Source organism: Doryrhamphus excisus, chromosome 1, assembly GCF_030265055.1.
Source record: "Doryrhamphus excisus isolate RoL2022-K1 chromosome 1, RoL_Dexc_1.0, whole genome shotgun sequence".
Lineage (NCBI taxonomy): Eukaryota > Metazoa > Chordata > Actinopteri > Syngnathiformes > Syngnathidae > Doryrhamphus > Doryrhamphus excisus.
In genome coordinates, this window is record NC_080466.1 from 25,943,991 (window position 1) to 25,958,974 (window position 14,984).

At 50.8% G+C, this 14,984-nt stretch overlaps 3 protein-coding genes across 8 annotated transcripts; 2 read left to right on the top strand and 1 right to left on the bottom strand.

The window, feature by feature from the left end:
- The first annotated feature begins 427 nt into the window (after nucleotides 1-427).
- On the top strand, nucleotides 428-3,497 carry allc (allantoicase). Of its 3 annotated transcripts, none has more exons than XM_058072124.1 (11): nucleotides 428-569; nucleotides 660-710; nucleotides 1,743-1,830; nucleotides 1,909-2,028; nucleotides 2,094-2,173; nucleotides 2,247-2,379; nucleotides 2,456-2,611; nucleotides 2,761-2,834; nucleotides 2,905-3,013; nucleotides 3,079-3,197; nucleotides 3,276-3,497. In XM_058072124.1, the coding sequence occupies exons 1-11, from the start codon at nucleotides 483-485 to the stop codon at nucleotides 3,426-3,428; spliced, it is 1,170 nt and encodes a 389-aa protein (XP_057928107.1). In that variant the 5' UTR covers nucleotides 428-482; the 3' UTR covers nucleotides 3,429-3,497. The 3 variants fall into 3 exon arrangements, with proteins under 3 accessions (XP_057928107.1, XP_057928118.1, XP_057928126.1); XM_058072135.1 differs by having other exon boundaries at nucleotides 2,097-2,173; XM_058072143.1 differs by lacking the exon at nucleotides 2,456-2,611.
- A 726-nt stretch (nucleotides 3,498-4,223) lies between these two features.
- sox11b (SRY-box transcription factor 11b) lies at nucleotides 4,224-5,370 on the top strand. The gene has a single exon (XM_058077528.1). The coding sequence runs from the start codon at nucleotides 4,408-4,410 to the stop codon at nucleotides 5,197-5,199; it is 792 nt and encodes a 263-aa protein (XP_057933511.1). The 5' UTR covers nucleotides 4,224-4,407; the 3' UTR covers nucleotides 5,200-5,370.
- Nucleotides 5,371-5,767: 397 nt separating this feature from the next.
- kidins220b (kinase D-interacting substrate 220b) lies at nucleotides 5,768-14,795 on the bottom strand. Of its 4 annotated transcripts, none has more exons than XM_058071654.1 (29): nucleotides 14,629-14,795; nucleotides 13,757-13,912; nucleotides 13,563-13,661; nucleotides 13,338-13,436; nucleotides 13,155-13,253; nucleotides 12,958-13,059; nucleotides 12,785-12,883; nucleotides 12,512-12,709; nucleotides 12,346-12,444; nucleotides 12,165-12,263; nucleotides 11,994-12,092; nucleotides 11,716-11,893; nucleotides 11,483-11,647; nucleotides 11,215-11,394; nucleotides 10,969-11,134; nucleotides 10,711-10,862; nucleotides 10,354-10,643; nucleotides 10,098-10,238; nucleotides 9,783-10,029; nucleotides 9,636-9,724; nucleotides 9,410-9,554; nucleotides 9,107-9,269; nucleotides 8,844-9,022; nucleotides 8,522-8,757; nucleotides 8,176-8,289; nucleotides 7,848-7,985; nucleotides 7,673-7,771; nucleotides 7,369-7,599; nucleotides 5,768-7,247 (listed from the first exon to the last, which is right to left on the bottom strand). In XM_058071654.1, exons 2-29 carry the CDS (start codon nucleotides 13,886-13,888, stop codon nucleotides 6,126-6,128), a joined length of 5,160 nt encoding a protein of 1,719 aa, XP_057927637.1. In that variant the 5' UTR covers nucleotides 13,889-13,912; nucleotides 14,629-14,795; the 3' UTR covers nucleotides 5,768-6,125. The 4 variants fall into 4 exon arrangements, with proteins under 4 accessions (XP_057927637.1, XP_057927628.1, XP_057927654.1 ...); XM_058071645.1 differs by having other exon boundaries at nucleotides 9,636-9,727; XM_058071671.1 differs by lacking the exon at nucleotides 8,176-8,289.
- Nucleotides 14,796-14,984: the final 189 nt, after the last annotated feature.

The following is a 14,984-nucleotide window of genomic DNA, read 5'->3' on the forward strand; positions in this document are numbered from 1 at the left end:
TTAGAAGTAGTATAAAATATCTATTTTGCAGTTTAACAATCATAAAAAGCACAAAAATACATCCAACCAAGGATAAAGCCTCATTTTCGGGATGGATCCCCACTCACAGACAGGTGCTGGGATTGGAACAGCAATGTAAATGAAATCTTCAAGATGAAACACAATTAATACACAAAATAATAATCAAACCGATTTGCTCATTTAATACACATTTCATACAATGCTGAGTTGGTCTTGTGACAGTTATGCATTGATTGATTTTCTTTTTTATTATTTTACATTCCCTCATAACAAGTGGTGTATTCCTGGGGGCACCCCGCTTTGGGAACCCATAGGCCTAACCTGTTGCATTTTTACGGATACGGCTAAGCTGTCACACGTGATGATGTCCCTGCATGGTCAGTGACCATCTTTCACAAACATGGACTTTGTCCTGATCTTCATCTTCACAGTCATCGTCAGTCACTTTGCATGTCGCCGTCATGTCAGACAGCAGAGAAGCCATCTTGCCAACGCAGCCGCACTTCCTCAACTTTAATAACCTTTCCTGCGAGAGCGTGGGTGCTAAGGTCAGGACAATTCATGATAAATGACAGCTTATTATGGGATGTGGCGTCATGTGTGTTATGGCTTGTGTGTGTGTGTGTGTGTGTGTTCAGGTTTTGTTTGCTACTGATGAATGGTTCGCTCCAGCTGCTAACCTGCTCAAGGTACACACACACACACACACACACACACACACACACACACACGTAACATGTAACATCATGAAATGAGGACCATGACAGTGACTTATGGTTCAAAACAGAACTATTATTAGCTACACTAATAATAATATGGACATGTTTTTGGTGTTGGTGGTAAAAAGCACTCCTGGATTGAAAGTTTCTTTTCTGAAAGCTGATATGCAGGTTCTGTCACCTGCAATGTTGAATATGTATTATGAATATGTAAATATTCCCCCGTTCATTATATTTTACATGGCCACCAGCACAACTTTTGTAAAATCCCACCCATTAATCCTTTTATTAATTCATTTATTGATTTGACACGAATTGTGTACGGCTGTTTTTATCGGCCCGCAGCGCATTGTAAAAATACAATACAATACAATACAATACACTAGTTCTTTAACAAGAACATGAACGAGTTAAAAAGGAACCACAGAAAAAAATGATAAACTGCAGTAATTTTAGAAAAATTATGTTAAAACTTTAAGAGAAAAATGTTGTAATCCAATGAAAAAAAACTGTAATTTTACTAGAACAATGCTATACTGTGGGGGAAAAGAATATAATTTTAGTAGCATAAAGTTTAAATATTAAAGTAAAAAGATTTTTTCTTAAGACGACCAAAACAACAAATAAAGTTGTAATAAAAAATAGTGTCACGTGCTGCAAAGCTGTCGATGTCTAGACAACCGGTATGCGACGCCACCAGCCGTGTACAATAACACTGGGGTAAAGCGGCTGCAACTTCCCCTCAGCAGGAAGTACAGCACACCAAAATAAGAGCGCTGGACAGGAAGTGACAACTCCTGTCCTGCAGAACATGACAAATAGGTTGCAGAAAAAGTGATATTGTTCAGAGAATAAAGTCAAATATGGGAATAAATTCATAATTAATAATAAACATGAATAATGGTAATAATTTATTATATACCTGATGATGTGCTATTGATGCTAACACTAAGAATACTATGATGTGGTCATCGCCACACTGTGATGCAACGATTTCCACAGCGAGAGCCTCCGCAGTTCATTGCGTCCGCCTTCACCGAGTTCGGGAAGTGGATGGACGGCTGGGAGACGAGGAGGAAACGAACACCAGGTGAGTGTCAGATGCCCCCTGCTGGGATCCAGGGGACAATCCCGCCTCCTGCCTACTGAGCTGCTGTGTTTCTGTTAGGTCACGACTGGTGTGTGATCCAGTTGGGGGTTCCGGGCCTCATATACAGTGTGGATGTGGACACGTCTTTCTTTACAGGGAACCACCCACCCCACATGTCCATCCAGGGGGCGTGTCTCGGTAACAAACGCAGCATCTCTGCGGTCCAAAAAAGATTCCCACTTGATCTGTTTTCTGTTTTCCAGAAGAGGAGCCTGACCTCTGCCTGGAGGGAGACAGAACCGGCATGGCCGCCTCTGACAGCCAGCTGGCTGCCATTGCCAAGGTAACGCCTGTGCCCGTGGCACCATGCCAGCTTGTCACTTCTGTTGCTAACTTGTTACGCATGTGATTGACAGCTGGGCTCAGAGGCATGGCCGGACTTAGTGGGCCTGTCCGAGCTGAAGCCGGGATACCCGGACCGTTGCCATAACTACTTCCTGGTCCACTTCCCACACAGAATCACACACCTGCGACTCAACCTGTATCCTGGTATATATGTATACACAAACACACACACACACACACACACACACAGTCAGATGTCATGCTCAGCCAATGTCATCAGATGGAGGCGTGGCCAGATTGCGTGTGTTTGGAGTTGGACAAAAAGATTGGTCCTCAGTTTCGTCCAATCAGGACATCGACTTGCTCTCTCTGACCAATGGAGGAGTCTGTCTTGGCTTTAGTGACGCCCACTTTGGCCATCCGCGCAATATGATTGGTACGTTCTGTTCTTAGCTTGTTCAGTCCTTTCTCTCTGTTGACAACCTGGTGTGGCGCTAACATGACGCTAATAATGTCATGCTACACTGACAATATGTGAAGCTAACATGACGATGGCGTGCTGATGCTGCATGTTGCGAATTGCAGGCGTGGGCCGGGCTTCCAACATGGCTGACGGCTGGGAGACGGCGCGCAGACTGGATAGACCCAAAAAGCTACAGGTGATGAAACAGGAAGTATTGCTTGGACCGGGGCCGGTGGGTGGAGTCACAGCATGTGTGTTGCCTGCAGGTGGACCAGCGCGGCATCCTGCAGCTTCCTGGTCACGAGTGGGCGGTGTTTCGTTTGGGTCACGTGGGGGTCATCCGTGCTGTGGAGGTGGACACCGCCCACTTTAAAGGTGCCAAATGCCACTGCCACTTTTCAGTACACGGAAACATTATTGTAACCTTCGTGTCCTTCTAGGTAACTTCCCTGACTCCTGCAAGGTGGAGGTCTGCACTTTGACCCCTGAGGAGGAAGCTCAGTGCCTTGCGACAAACTGGAATTCTGGGAAATGGCGCATCCTGCTCCCAACACAGAAGGTTACTTGTGTCTCTTAAAGTGCGCGACGCTGAATTCTCCACCAACTCAAGCTAACTCTAACATATGCGCATGTGTAGCTACGTCCTGACGACAATCACATGTTCAACATGGACGCCACGCACTCGCCCGCCACTCATGCCCGCCTCATCATCGCACCTGATGGAGGAGTCAGCCGCTTGCGACTTTGGGGGCGACCCATCTTTGGGACGACAGCTCACTCTAAGCTCTGATGGGAGCAGTAATACCTGCAGCAATCACTTCCAGTTGACCTTTCAAATTAAAAGTCTACATCCTCCTGACACAGGACAAGTCAGCTTTATTTTCCTGCTGTCCAATCAGAAAATGTCTCCATGCTTACATCTTGTTATGCCCGTCAATCAGGTGCTTGGTACCGGGTCAATTCGAAAGACAGAACAATGAGGTTGTCATGTCACATACGGGGAAACCTTTGGGACGGAGGGCACACCCCTATTTGACCATCTGCCGCTCACCAACGGTCAGGAGTGGACAAAGAAGACACACTTGACCCACTTAGATTGTCCATCTGATGACCCCCCACCCCCTTCGGCCTCACCCTGTGACCTTCTGTGACACTCTTCCTGCTATAATGTGTCTGCTTCCCTCACGTTACTTTTGGTCTAGCTTATTTTAACAACTCTTGTCGATGCGCATTTGTCAAATAGTCAGAATGTTCATATTTAATACCATACCCCCCAACCCTAGTGAGGATAAGAGGTATAGAAAATGGATGGATGTTTAATAATATTAATCATATTTAATAATAGTCAGGTTATTCTATACTGATAAATATGTTTAGTAATAGCCATGATGTTATAATAATAACGATGTTAATATAATAATAATTAGTAATAAAAAAACACAATGGAAGTGGCTGAGAAGCCTGTGGGCGGGCCTTGAGCTCCGATTGGCTGTGACTGCGACGAGGCGGGAAAGAAGTGGAACAAAGCTGCTCAGAGATTGGCTAAATCATAAGTAAAGGCGGGTACAAAGCTAAGTAGCGATTGGCTGGAGGCGGCGTGGTCGCGCGCACTCCCGGTAGCTTATGAAGAGGTCCAGACAGGCTGACCCGCTCCTAAGAACCTATCCCGACGGAACCGGGCCGGTCAAGTCGAAGTTCGCTAAAGAGTGCGCGGGTAGCTTCTGGGCCGGCTAAAGCAAGTGTGTGGGTGACTTCCGGGAACAGCTAGCATGGTTCAGCCGGTTCCGCACATCAAGCGACCCATGAACGCCTTCATGGTGTGGTCCAAAATGGAGCGTCGGAAGATCATGCAGGAGTCGCCAGAAGTTCACAACGCCGAGATCTCCAAGCGGCTTGGAAAGCGCTGGAAGACTTTGGACGAGTCCGAGAAGGTTCCGTTCATCCGCGAGGCCGAACGGCTCCGCCTCCAGCACATGGCCGACTACCCGGACTACAAGTACCGGCCCAAGAAGAAGACCAAGACGGACGAGGCCGACAAGACCGGAAGACCATACAATAAGTCTAAAAGCAGAAAGCCGCTGGTGGGTTCCGACAGACGGAGGCAGCGCGCCGACCCACGATACCGCTACGTACTCAAACGGGACTCTAGTGACTCGGAGGACGACTCGGACGACGAACCGGGTCGCTACCGCAATGGAGATTCTGCTTCAGCAGAACCGGAAGACTCGGGTCGACTCTTCTACAGTTTCAAGAACATCACTCGCCAGGCCACTGGAACATTCTCTCCCGACTCCTCGTCCCGGTCCAGGTCCGGGTCCAGTTCTTCCTGCTGCGGGGATGACCTAGATCAGGACCTTCCCTCGGAGGGGTCCGACTTCCCGTTCAGTCTTCACGCTTCCTCGGAACCGGCAAACCTGAGCCTGTCTCTGGTGGATAAAGACTTGGACCTGAGCGGTACCGAGCGGAGCCGAAGGTCCCACTTCGAGTTCCCTGACCACTGCAGCCCCGAGCTGAGCGAGCTGATCACCGGCGACTATTCGGACCTGGTCTTCACCTGCTGAACCGAACTCTTCCAAGTTTTACTGGACTTTTATTTGATGAAGATTCTATTTTTGTAGTTTTTCACGTCAGCTGACTTGTGTTGTTAGGTCAAGTGGCACACTTTGAGTTCGGCTCCTTGTTTTTGTGCAATATGTAGAAGTGACGTCATGGACTGAATAAATCAGCTAATCGAAAATGAATGAATGAACACTGGTCATTATTTAAGAGGGCGGGGCTTAGTGGCTACGTTTTCTCGCGATGTGACAGTGAAAACGTTAGCCAGCCTACTTAGCTTGGGGTGCTAATTAGCTGTAACGTTAGCTCAGTTCTTGGCGGTGTTGTCTTTCCCACAATGCAAGACTGGACTGGACGTCCCTCTGAGCCGAGACTGTGAGTGACAAAGTTGTATCTTCAGGTAGCAAGAGAGCAATTAGGTGTTCGTCGGACTGATAAGACATGCTAGGGAAACCTGACTAGCATTGAAGTGCAGTTTAGTGATTAGAAAAGATGGACTTCTGTCATGTTAATGGGACCTGTCATTTCCCCCTTTATCTGAACTTTGACCCCTTCATTGCAATCAATCAGGAATCAGCATCAATGTATTTTTATTAATCATGCACATAGATACATACTCCATGAGTCCATCACAGCACCAATATTCCAAACACTTGACATTTAATACTTTATTTACTTAACATTTCATTCATTTACTTTTCTCACTTAACTGGTGGAGCCTATCCTAGGAAGGGTGCGGCTGCACTGATCAGCTGTCAATCACATGCTTTTGTAAACATGAAGCTAAGAACAAAGAGGACATTTGTTAGTTTTTTTTTAAACATCCAAACAAAAACGACATCAAGAGGTAATTTGGAGTCATGACAGTTAGCATGCATTAACACACAACGCCACACACAGGTCACATGATGCTGCACGGGCGGGGGTGGTTTTACAGGATGCTCTCGCGCTCCTCGCCAAAGGCGACGGCATCTGCTGTCATGGTGCACACCTCGGGAGGGTCTCCAGGTTTGAGGCCCCTCTTCAGGTGGACCACTCGGACATTCTCATTGTTGGGACTGGGCCGGGTGGGGGCAGTTGTTGTGGGTGGGTCGATGGTGTCTGTGGAGGGGGCAGAGGTGCGGGGCGTCTGGCGGTCCCCCTGCTGGGCGTTGGTGTTGTTGTTGAGCGTGACACTGCTGGGTGTGCGGTTCAGGTTCCAGGTCTTGGAGCTGGACCAGGTGTCATCCGGACTGGTGGCCAGCAGGCTGCACTGGTCCTCGGAGCAGATGGACATGCGGGTCACAGCAGGATCCTGGAGAGAGGCCGGGAGGCCCGATTTCCTGGCACCACTGTCCTCTTCCAGCTCGATCAAGTTGGACCTGTCCAGCTGCGACAGGTCCGCCTCCTCATCCTGCAGGGAGTGGTTTGGAGAGCTCTCGTTGGAGCGCACGCCCGAGTCGGATGAGTCCTTCTTGTCCAGCGTGGCGTCGGATAAGTAGTCCTTCCCCTTCAGAGCCAGCGAGTACATGCCCGTTTTGGTGTCTGCCGCCATCTTGCCTTCTTTCATCAGCGGGGCTTCGGACTCTTCAGATTCATCGTCGTCGCTGGTCAGCTTCTGGTAGTGCAGACCGCCACCCACCTTCGACTTCAAGTCGGCAAGCCCGCCTCTTTCTGAGGAGGTCTTACGGGCCAGCAGGGACTTGGAGGATCCATGGTCTCCCTTCTCATCTTCCTCCGTGATGGGGTCCAGAGCTTCGCTGTTGGCTGCAAAGTCGGTGTTATCAGTTGCCATTTTGACGCTGGCCCTCTTGCCAAAGGACTTGCGTCCATCTTGTTCGGTGTTGTCTTTGCTCTTGTCCTCGCAAGATGGTGTCATGAAGTGTCCAGGCTGAGGCTGGACTAGCTTCTCGCCGCCGCCGCTGCCACCCACCTCCAGCTGTGCCATCTGAGCGATGTACTCCTGGTAGGCGTTGCGGTACTCCGCCTGCTGCTTGTCAGTCAGTTTGCCGATGTCGTTGCTCGATTCCTGTGAGTTCAGACTAGTCATGCTGCCGGTCCTCTGAGGTCCTGCCTGAGGATGCACACAGCATACAAACATGGAACTTTGTATGTGTGCGGCAGCGTTAGCATAGCACCTGATAAAGCTAACGCACACTCGTTCATGTCAGGTGGATTAAAGAGCAAAACCTCACCATCCACTGTGCATTGGTGTGTCGTGGTGGCTCTTCCAGGCCCACCGTGTTCAACTCTTCGAAGCTCAGGCTGAAGCTGTACATTGGAGATACATCGCTGGGGGCGTTGCCGGCACGTGGAGGAACCACAGCCCGCCGGACCACCTCAGGGTGGCCTGCCACAACGCTGCCTTGCTCGCTGGCGGCCTCTTCATGCAGCACCTGGCTCTCTATGTGCCGCATATCCAGCACCTGCAGAAACAGGATGTGAGGTCACCGAGTGGCGGTCTGACTCGTAAGTGTGGCGAGTGTTTTGGCGCCTCACGGTGGCTCTGAAGAGTTGCCAGTCTCCAAAGTTCATGTTCATCTCCTTCTTGAGCTCATCCACGTTGCACTGCGACAGAACTCGACCGTTGACGTTGGCCTGAGTGTACAAACACAATGCCAGGCTTTACACTTGGGAGGCGGACCCCCGCACAGCCAGCATGCCAATCACCGACCTTCCTGATGGTGGCTGTGTACGCCGCCAGCATACTCTGGTCGATGCCCTCGATGTGACGCACACGCTCGCACACGCTATCCGTCGTCATGGAGCTGAGGAGGGTGGGTGGAGTCCCCGACGCCACAGAGGCAGAGCCCTGGAGGAGAAACTGGGGCTCATGTACCGGTCGCTGCAGTGTCATGTGACCATGCCAGCTTCAAAATCATTCATTGGTCTTTCCATGAAACAACATAGGTGCATGCTGGGAAATGAATCCAAAATGTCGAAAAGCAAACTCCTCCCCTGCACACCTCGTGCGTGTGTGTCATGGCTGACGTGGTACTTACAAGGGTGGCGTCCCGGGGGAGGGAGCTTTTAACGAGAAGACGAGGAACAAGGTGTGATGGGTAGGACGCCATGAGGTGGCGTGGCAGCTGGTGATGGTGGTGGGGGAAATATGGCTGGCAGAAAATCAACACAATGAAAATGAAATGCAAACAAGCCACCGCTCACTTCCTGTCAAGTGACGCACGGTCACTTTCGGAAAGAGCCGACTCAACACAAAAGAAAAAACATGATGACGTCACAGCAACAGGTCTTACCTTCCTTCAGTCAGACAACCCACCTGACTCTCAGGCTCCTCCTCTAACAGCATGTGTGTGTGTGTGTGCGTGCATGTGGGCCGGGACTCACCCTGTTGTAGAAGGGGTGCTGCGGTCCTGCCATGCCACTGTAGTAGCTGCTGTGAGGCGGCGGTGAGACCACGCCCCCCACTGGCGGATTGAAGGGCCCGCTGAAGGAGGCGGAGGGTGAGCAGGTGGATGAAACCTGACTGTACATAGAGGTAGGCCGGGGCTGAGCCTCCTGCAGCGGGACTGAGGGGTACGTGACTCCGCCCATGTTCACCTGCTCCCGGGCTGCACGGACGTCTGGTCACGACAAAGAAACATCTGGATAAGACAAGGAAACATCTCCGCAAGACAAGGACGCTGGATGGACGTGGAGAAGGAGGCACCTGCAATGATTTCACGCAGTTTGGGGTCCAGGTTGACAGTGCAGGGCAGGAAGGTCCGAATGTCTCGGGCAGTCAGAACCGGCGTCCGTGAGGACAAGAAAACTTCAAAGCTCCGTACGTCTCCGTCGATTTCCAGCAGAGGTTCCACGTCTTTGGTGGTGGGGATGTTCTTCAGAACCCTGGAAGGAAAATACTCTCTCTTGACCTCTCGTAGATCCCGGTGGGTGTGACGTTTGACCTCCCACAATCACGCAAGCCCTGACCTCTCATAAATATTCTTGAGAGCAGCCTGGTCGGGGACGCCATCAGTCTCCTCCAGGTACAGGATGAGCCAGGACGTCCTGTAAGGCCACTGCTCAGTCAGGTTGATCCAGGATGCCAGGCGGTCCCAATTAAAAGAGATCTGATTGGCTCTCAGCAGACGACCTGCACAAGTCACATGACCTTCATCAGTGTAAGTCTAAGCACATAACAATGTCAATCACACAGACGCTTCCTGGTGGGTCTGTTTCATGTTTCATGTTGTAATTGATTGTTGATTGATTGACATGAGTCACTTGACTGACCCGTCACAGACACGATGTTGAGAAGTCTCCTCATGGTCTGAGGACTGATGTCCGTGAACCAGTCCTCAGTCACCATCAGTTTGGTCAAGTCAAACGACATCTGACGAGTCACAGAGCGCTGAACCTGCCGCCGCCGGTATGTGTCCTGCACACAGGTCAGATGTCAGGCTTTTGTTACACACACACACACACACACACACACACACACACACACACACACACGTACCCGGCGATTGAGGGCGGTCTTGCTACCAAACTTGGTCAGTTCTCCCAAACTGTGCTGAGACAGCTTCCTGTCTAGCTCCTCGTGCCAACCTGCTTACATGACAGGAAGTCAGAACCAAAAGGTAGCTGCTCAAAATAAAACCCTCACCATCAGCAATTGCGGCGTCGCCATTAGCGGGCGTGCCGGCGGTGCCGCTGCACATCTTCCTGGCGCTGGACAGTCCCCTGCTGTTGAGGAAGACAGGCAGGTGGACGATGTTCCTCATGTAATCGTGTCCGTTGATGTTTGAGTCCCGCAAAACGCTGTTGAGGTTCTGGTTGATGGCCTTGATGATGATGTGCGGATCGCTAGCGAAGATGGAGATGAAGGGACCTTTGGAAAACAGGACTCGGACCTGTGGGACGCCGCCACTGGATGTGAGTCTGCTGTCTATCCTACCAAAATAAAGCGCTGTCTTCTCACCGTGTCGAGCATCTGAAGAACTTTGTCCTGTTCGCACGAATCCAGTCCATCGATGACAACCGCCAACCTGGTTTGGTGCTGGGTGAAACTGTCGATGGTCTTCGCCATTTTAGCCATCAGCTCCACCTCGCTCTTGAGGACCTGAAGGACACGTTTTTATTCTTATTCTATTTTCTTATCTAATTAAGTTTATTATGACAATTTTGCAGAACTGCTGGAAATCGATCAATCTGTCATCACGAGGTTCTCCCTTCACCTTCATGAAGCCTTCGCTCTTCAGCTTGTGCATCCTGTTGGCGGCACTGTGCAGTCTCTTCCTCTGTGAGTTCAGCACCGAGTCGGACACCCGCCACCATGTGCGGCAGTTTAGAAGCAGAGCCGCGCCCACCACGCTACCCAGCGCCATCAGCACGCCATTCACCGTTTGGTTGTCGCCATCCACACGAAAGATGGCCAGCAGCGCCATGCCGCTGACTAAGCACGCCATCACCAGTGCAAAGAGCACAAAGGACGGGATGCAACACGTTTTCTTCCACTTGCTCTTTCCTGAGCACACACAAAGTAACAATGTGTGTTTGTCTGCTCCGTGTGCGTGTGCGTGTCCGTGTTGTACCTTGTCTCTCCTCAGTCTTAAACACTCTGAAGAGACGTGTTGCCAAGAACCCAAACTCTCTCTCACAAGCATCGGAAAGCGTGGCGATCATTTCGGCCATGGATGTCTCGCCACCAACGCTTGACAGTCGATTATAATCTGTAAACAGAAACCTGCAAGCACACGTGATGACGTCGCTGTGACATCAGCAGCACTCATGACAACACAAACCCTGTGTGTTGCCTGGCAGGTGAAACCTGGTTTAATCCTGTGTCTTACCTGACAGGCAGAGCTCTGGTGCTTTGCTCCGGGAGTTCTGGCGGGTGGACAAACATCAGCTTGAGGAGGAGCTCCAGATAGCCGATATGACGGGCCAGACAGCTGCTGAGAAGCCACGCCCAGTTCCAGTTGTCGCCCTCGCGGCGGCCGCCGAAGTAAACCACCACTGCAGAAGGACAGCCAGACCTTATAGACCCCACAGAAGCGGAAACAGGAAAGAGGATAACATGACGGCATGGAGCGCACCAAAGAAAAGGTAGAGCAGCGCCAGCAGGCTAAGGGAGACGGCCATGGCGAGCCTGGGGTCAAAGGTGAAGCCAAGCACGGCGGCGACTGAGCCGCAGAGAAGCAGAGAGAGAAAGACCACCAGCCAGGAGAACCGGAATAACGGCTCGATCTGCTGCCCCGCAAACGTCTTCATCTCATCTGAGGAGAAGAAGATGTGAAGTGTGTTGTTGTGGTGTGTGTGTGAGTGTGAGTGTGTGTATGTGTGTGTGTGCGTGCGTGTGCTAACCTTCCAACTTCTTGAGCAGGAAGGACTTGCCGCTTCCCCACTGGGCGTACAAGCCCACACAGATGGGGGGCTGCATGGTGGGCTCACTCAGGATGTCGGCGAGGGCGGAGCTGTAGAGGTCGTAGCCCAACATGTCGCCGTCTGACTCAGTGGGGGACAGGTGACCTGCGAGGGGGAGGAGCTTTAGTGTGATGGAGACTGGATCGTGGCGGCGGCCTAGCGAAAGGACGTACGTGCGCCAAAGATTTGCGTGAGGATGCTCTTCTGGTGGCTGCAGTCGATGTTGTACGGCGTCTCTCCCGCCTTGTTGGGCCGGTACAGCAGGCGGCCATCTTTGGGGTTTCTCAGGAGGAGCTCGGCCAGACGGCGACTCCGTCCCCGGATAGCAATATGGAGGGGTGTGTCTCCTTTCTGGGACAGACAGACAGGGACACACAAATGAAAGGTCACTCTTACTTTGAAAGTGTTTTCACATGTAGAAACAATGACTTTTATTGTGAAGGATTCTCACTTTGTCCACGGCGGACACTTTGGCTCCTTTGTCAAGCAGCAGCTCCACGATCTCCACACTCCTCATCTTGGTGGCTTTAATCAGAGGTGTCTCGCCATCCTGAACCAAGTGGATATGGGCTGTGACTTCCTGGTCACTGGTTCAGGAGGCGTGTCAGTGGGCGTGTCTCACCTTGGTGCACATCTCTGTGTCAGGGTTGCACTGCAGGATGTCCCTCACCATGGTGGCGTTGCCTTTCTCCACGGCCCAGTACAGAGCCGTCTTGCTCTCCTGAAAAGAGGTCTTCATCAGTGTCTTGGCGATCGTCAGCGGGGACATTTTGGACCCTCAAGGTCACGTGATGGGCGGTCACCTGTCCTCTGATATCAATGTCGGCGTATTTGTGCAGCAGAGCTCTGACGATCTCTACGTGACCCCCCCTCACGGCCCCAATCAGCACCGTGTCTCCACTCTACACATACACAGAGTGAGTTCTGACTGTTAAAACAAAGATAATGTGCGGAGTTGCGGCGTCTCACTCGATCAGGGATGTTGACGTAGGTGCCGGCGTCTAACAGGTCCTGGACAATCTCGGTGTAGCCCTCCTTGGCGGCGATCATCAGGGCCGTGTTGCCGTCTTTGTCAGTCATGTTGACGTTGGGGTTCCTCTTGAGAAGCTCCTTCACCACATCTGTGTAGCCGCCCTTCACCGCCACGATCAGGGCCGTCATGGAGTTCTGTCCACAGCACAGCGACATCAAAAAAAACCTCCACACTTTTTACAGCGTGCAGCCTGCTAACTGCCGGCTTACCGCCCCCTCCTGGTCAACATCAGCACCGTTCTCCAGCAGGTGCATGACACAGTCAAAATGTCCTTTCCTGGACGCCCAGATCAGAGGAGTGGTTCCGTACTAACACACACACACACACACACACACAGATGATAGTCAGTGCTCACACAAAGGTGTGTGTTCTCTCTCCTCACCTTGTCAGAGCAGTTGACTTTGGCTCCGCCCTCCAACAAGAGTTTGACGATGTGGGCGTGTCCTCGTCCAGACGCCCAGATGATGGGATACACGCTGTACTGCTGCAGGACACACCGCATCACAATATCTCGTAATGCTGACTTGAAAGTGGAGCACTTGAACATGTGACTACTCTTGAAAGAGACAGGTGAGTTACCTGTCCCGTCGTGTTGGGATTGGCCCCCTGCTCCAGCAGCACCTTGGTGACCTCCATGCGACCCTTGTAAGCCGCCCACATCAGCGCCGTCCACCCTCCCTGACGCACAAACACGTCATTACGTTACACTACATTACCACACAACTCCAGGCCTGTGATTGGCTGATCAGACAGGAAGTGCACCATGTCGCGATGCTCAATGTAGGCGCTGTTCTCCAGCAGCTCCTTGACCACCTCCACGTGACCCTCTTTAGCGGCCGAGATCAGCGCCGACCAGCAGTCCTGTCAACACACACACGTGGTTACCGTGACAACAGACATCTTGTTGCCTGGCAACCACACTCCAGCACCCCCATCACTGCAGCTTAGACCACCTTGACTGTGTGAGCGTGTGTTTGTATCACTCACCACATCGTCCAGGTTGACATTGGCTCCTCGCCTGATGAGCTCCTGCACGATGTCCAGGCTGCCCTGCTCAGCCGCCAGCATCAGCGGCGTCTGTCCGTTCTGCGGACCGCCAACGACAACAACAACAATCGTGAGATGGAGATCGGAGATGGCCTGCGTGAGCTGCTCGCATTTGCATGAGAGCGAGCACTCACATCACTGCGTCCGTCCACTTCCTTAAAGCGGTCCAGATGAGCCCGGAGTGCCATCAGGTTCTCCTCCTCCACGTAGCTAAACAGGTTCTGGATGGCCAGTGTGGTCATCTTAATGGAAGTGGTAGTGTCCATGTTGGCGGTCTGTCAGTACGCCCCCTGCAGGGGGACACAAAAATGACACGCTGTCACTGTGCCCCCTGCTGACTGCTCATGGCAATGGCAGACTTTGAGATAACGTCATCAGAACAGTTTCACACTGCATCACTTTCATATTTACACAGGCAAAAGGTTATTACAATTACTACAAAACAATTCAATTCATATTTTAATGGCAACATTACGTGTTTTATGTCATGCATGAAATGATTTTTAAGTCATCAAATAAATACAACTAACAATATCTAATGATGTGTTAAAATCTGCCCCATACATCTAGTGAGTCTGATTTGTGTGCGTTATTTGTATGCGCCATTTTAAAGGATGAGGGCCAGACCTTTGCAGTTACCATGGAAACAGACGGCTCGCGGCCGTCAAACAGAAAAAAACATGTAAAATAATATTTCATCAATACTGTTGGCGATATTTTTAGGCATGACCATGTTAATGGGATAATTTCATAGAAAGCTAAACTAAATGTTGCTCCTGTCATTGCTAAAGGTCATTGAATCGTAATAACCTGAATAACCTTCGAGCTCTCAATAACCGAGTCTGTGACGGCGGGCCTCAAAAAGAATAAAGACAACAGCAAATAAACAATGAACATTTGGCGTCATTCACACACGAAACGTTTTGAACTGCTCGACGTGCCAAGTGTCAATCAAAATTTTAAAGGATGCTGCCGATTGACGAGATAAGAAATCGATCGTGCTTACCAGGAAGAATGACGTCGTTTAGGTTTAGGTGGTCAGGTTCGGTGCAGGGGGGGTTGTGGAAGTTGGTGACGTGCAAGTTGGCGTGTTTGTTGATGGATGTCAGCCAGAGATTATTTTTCATCCCAAACAACAGCAGCCATCTTGATCAAGACGGGGTACACGTCCAGTTAGCTTCAATCACACTTAAACTTCCGCTTTGGGCTGACAAAATAAAATCACAGATGGGTCGTCGTCTCTTGGAAACGTCGTCATATAACCATTATTCTGCCTTTGCGTTCATCTAGCTTGTAACCTTAACATTGTTACTACATTAGTATCGTACTATCTATGATAATTTGACGTGAGGACCAAATGGC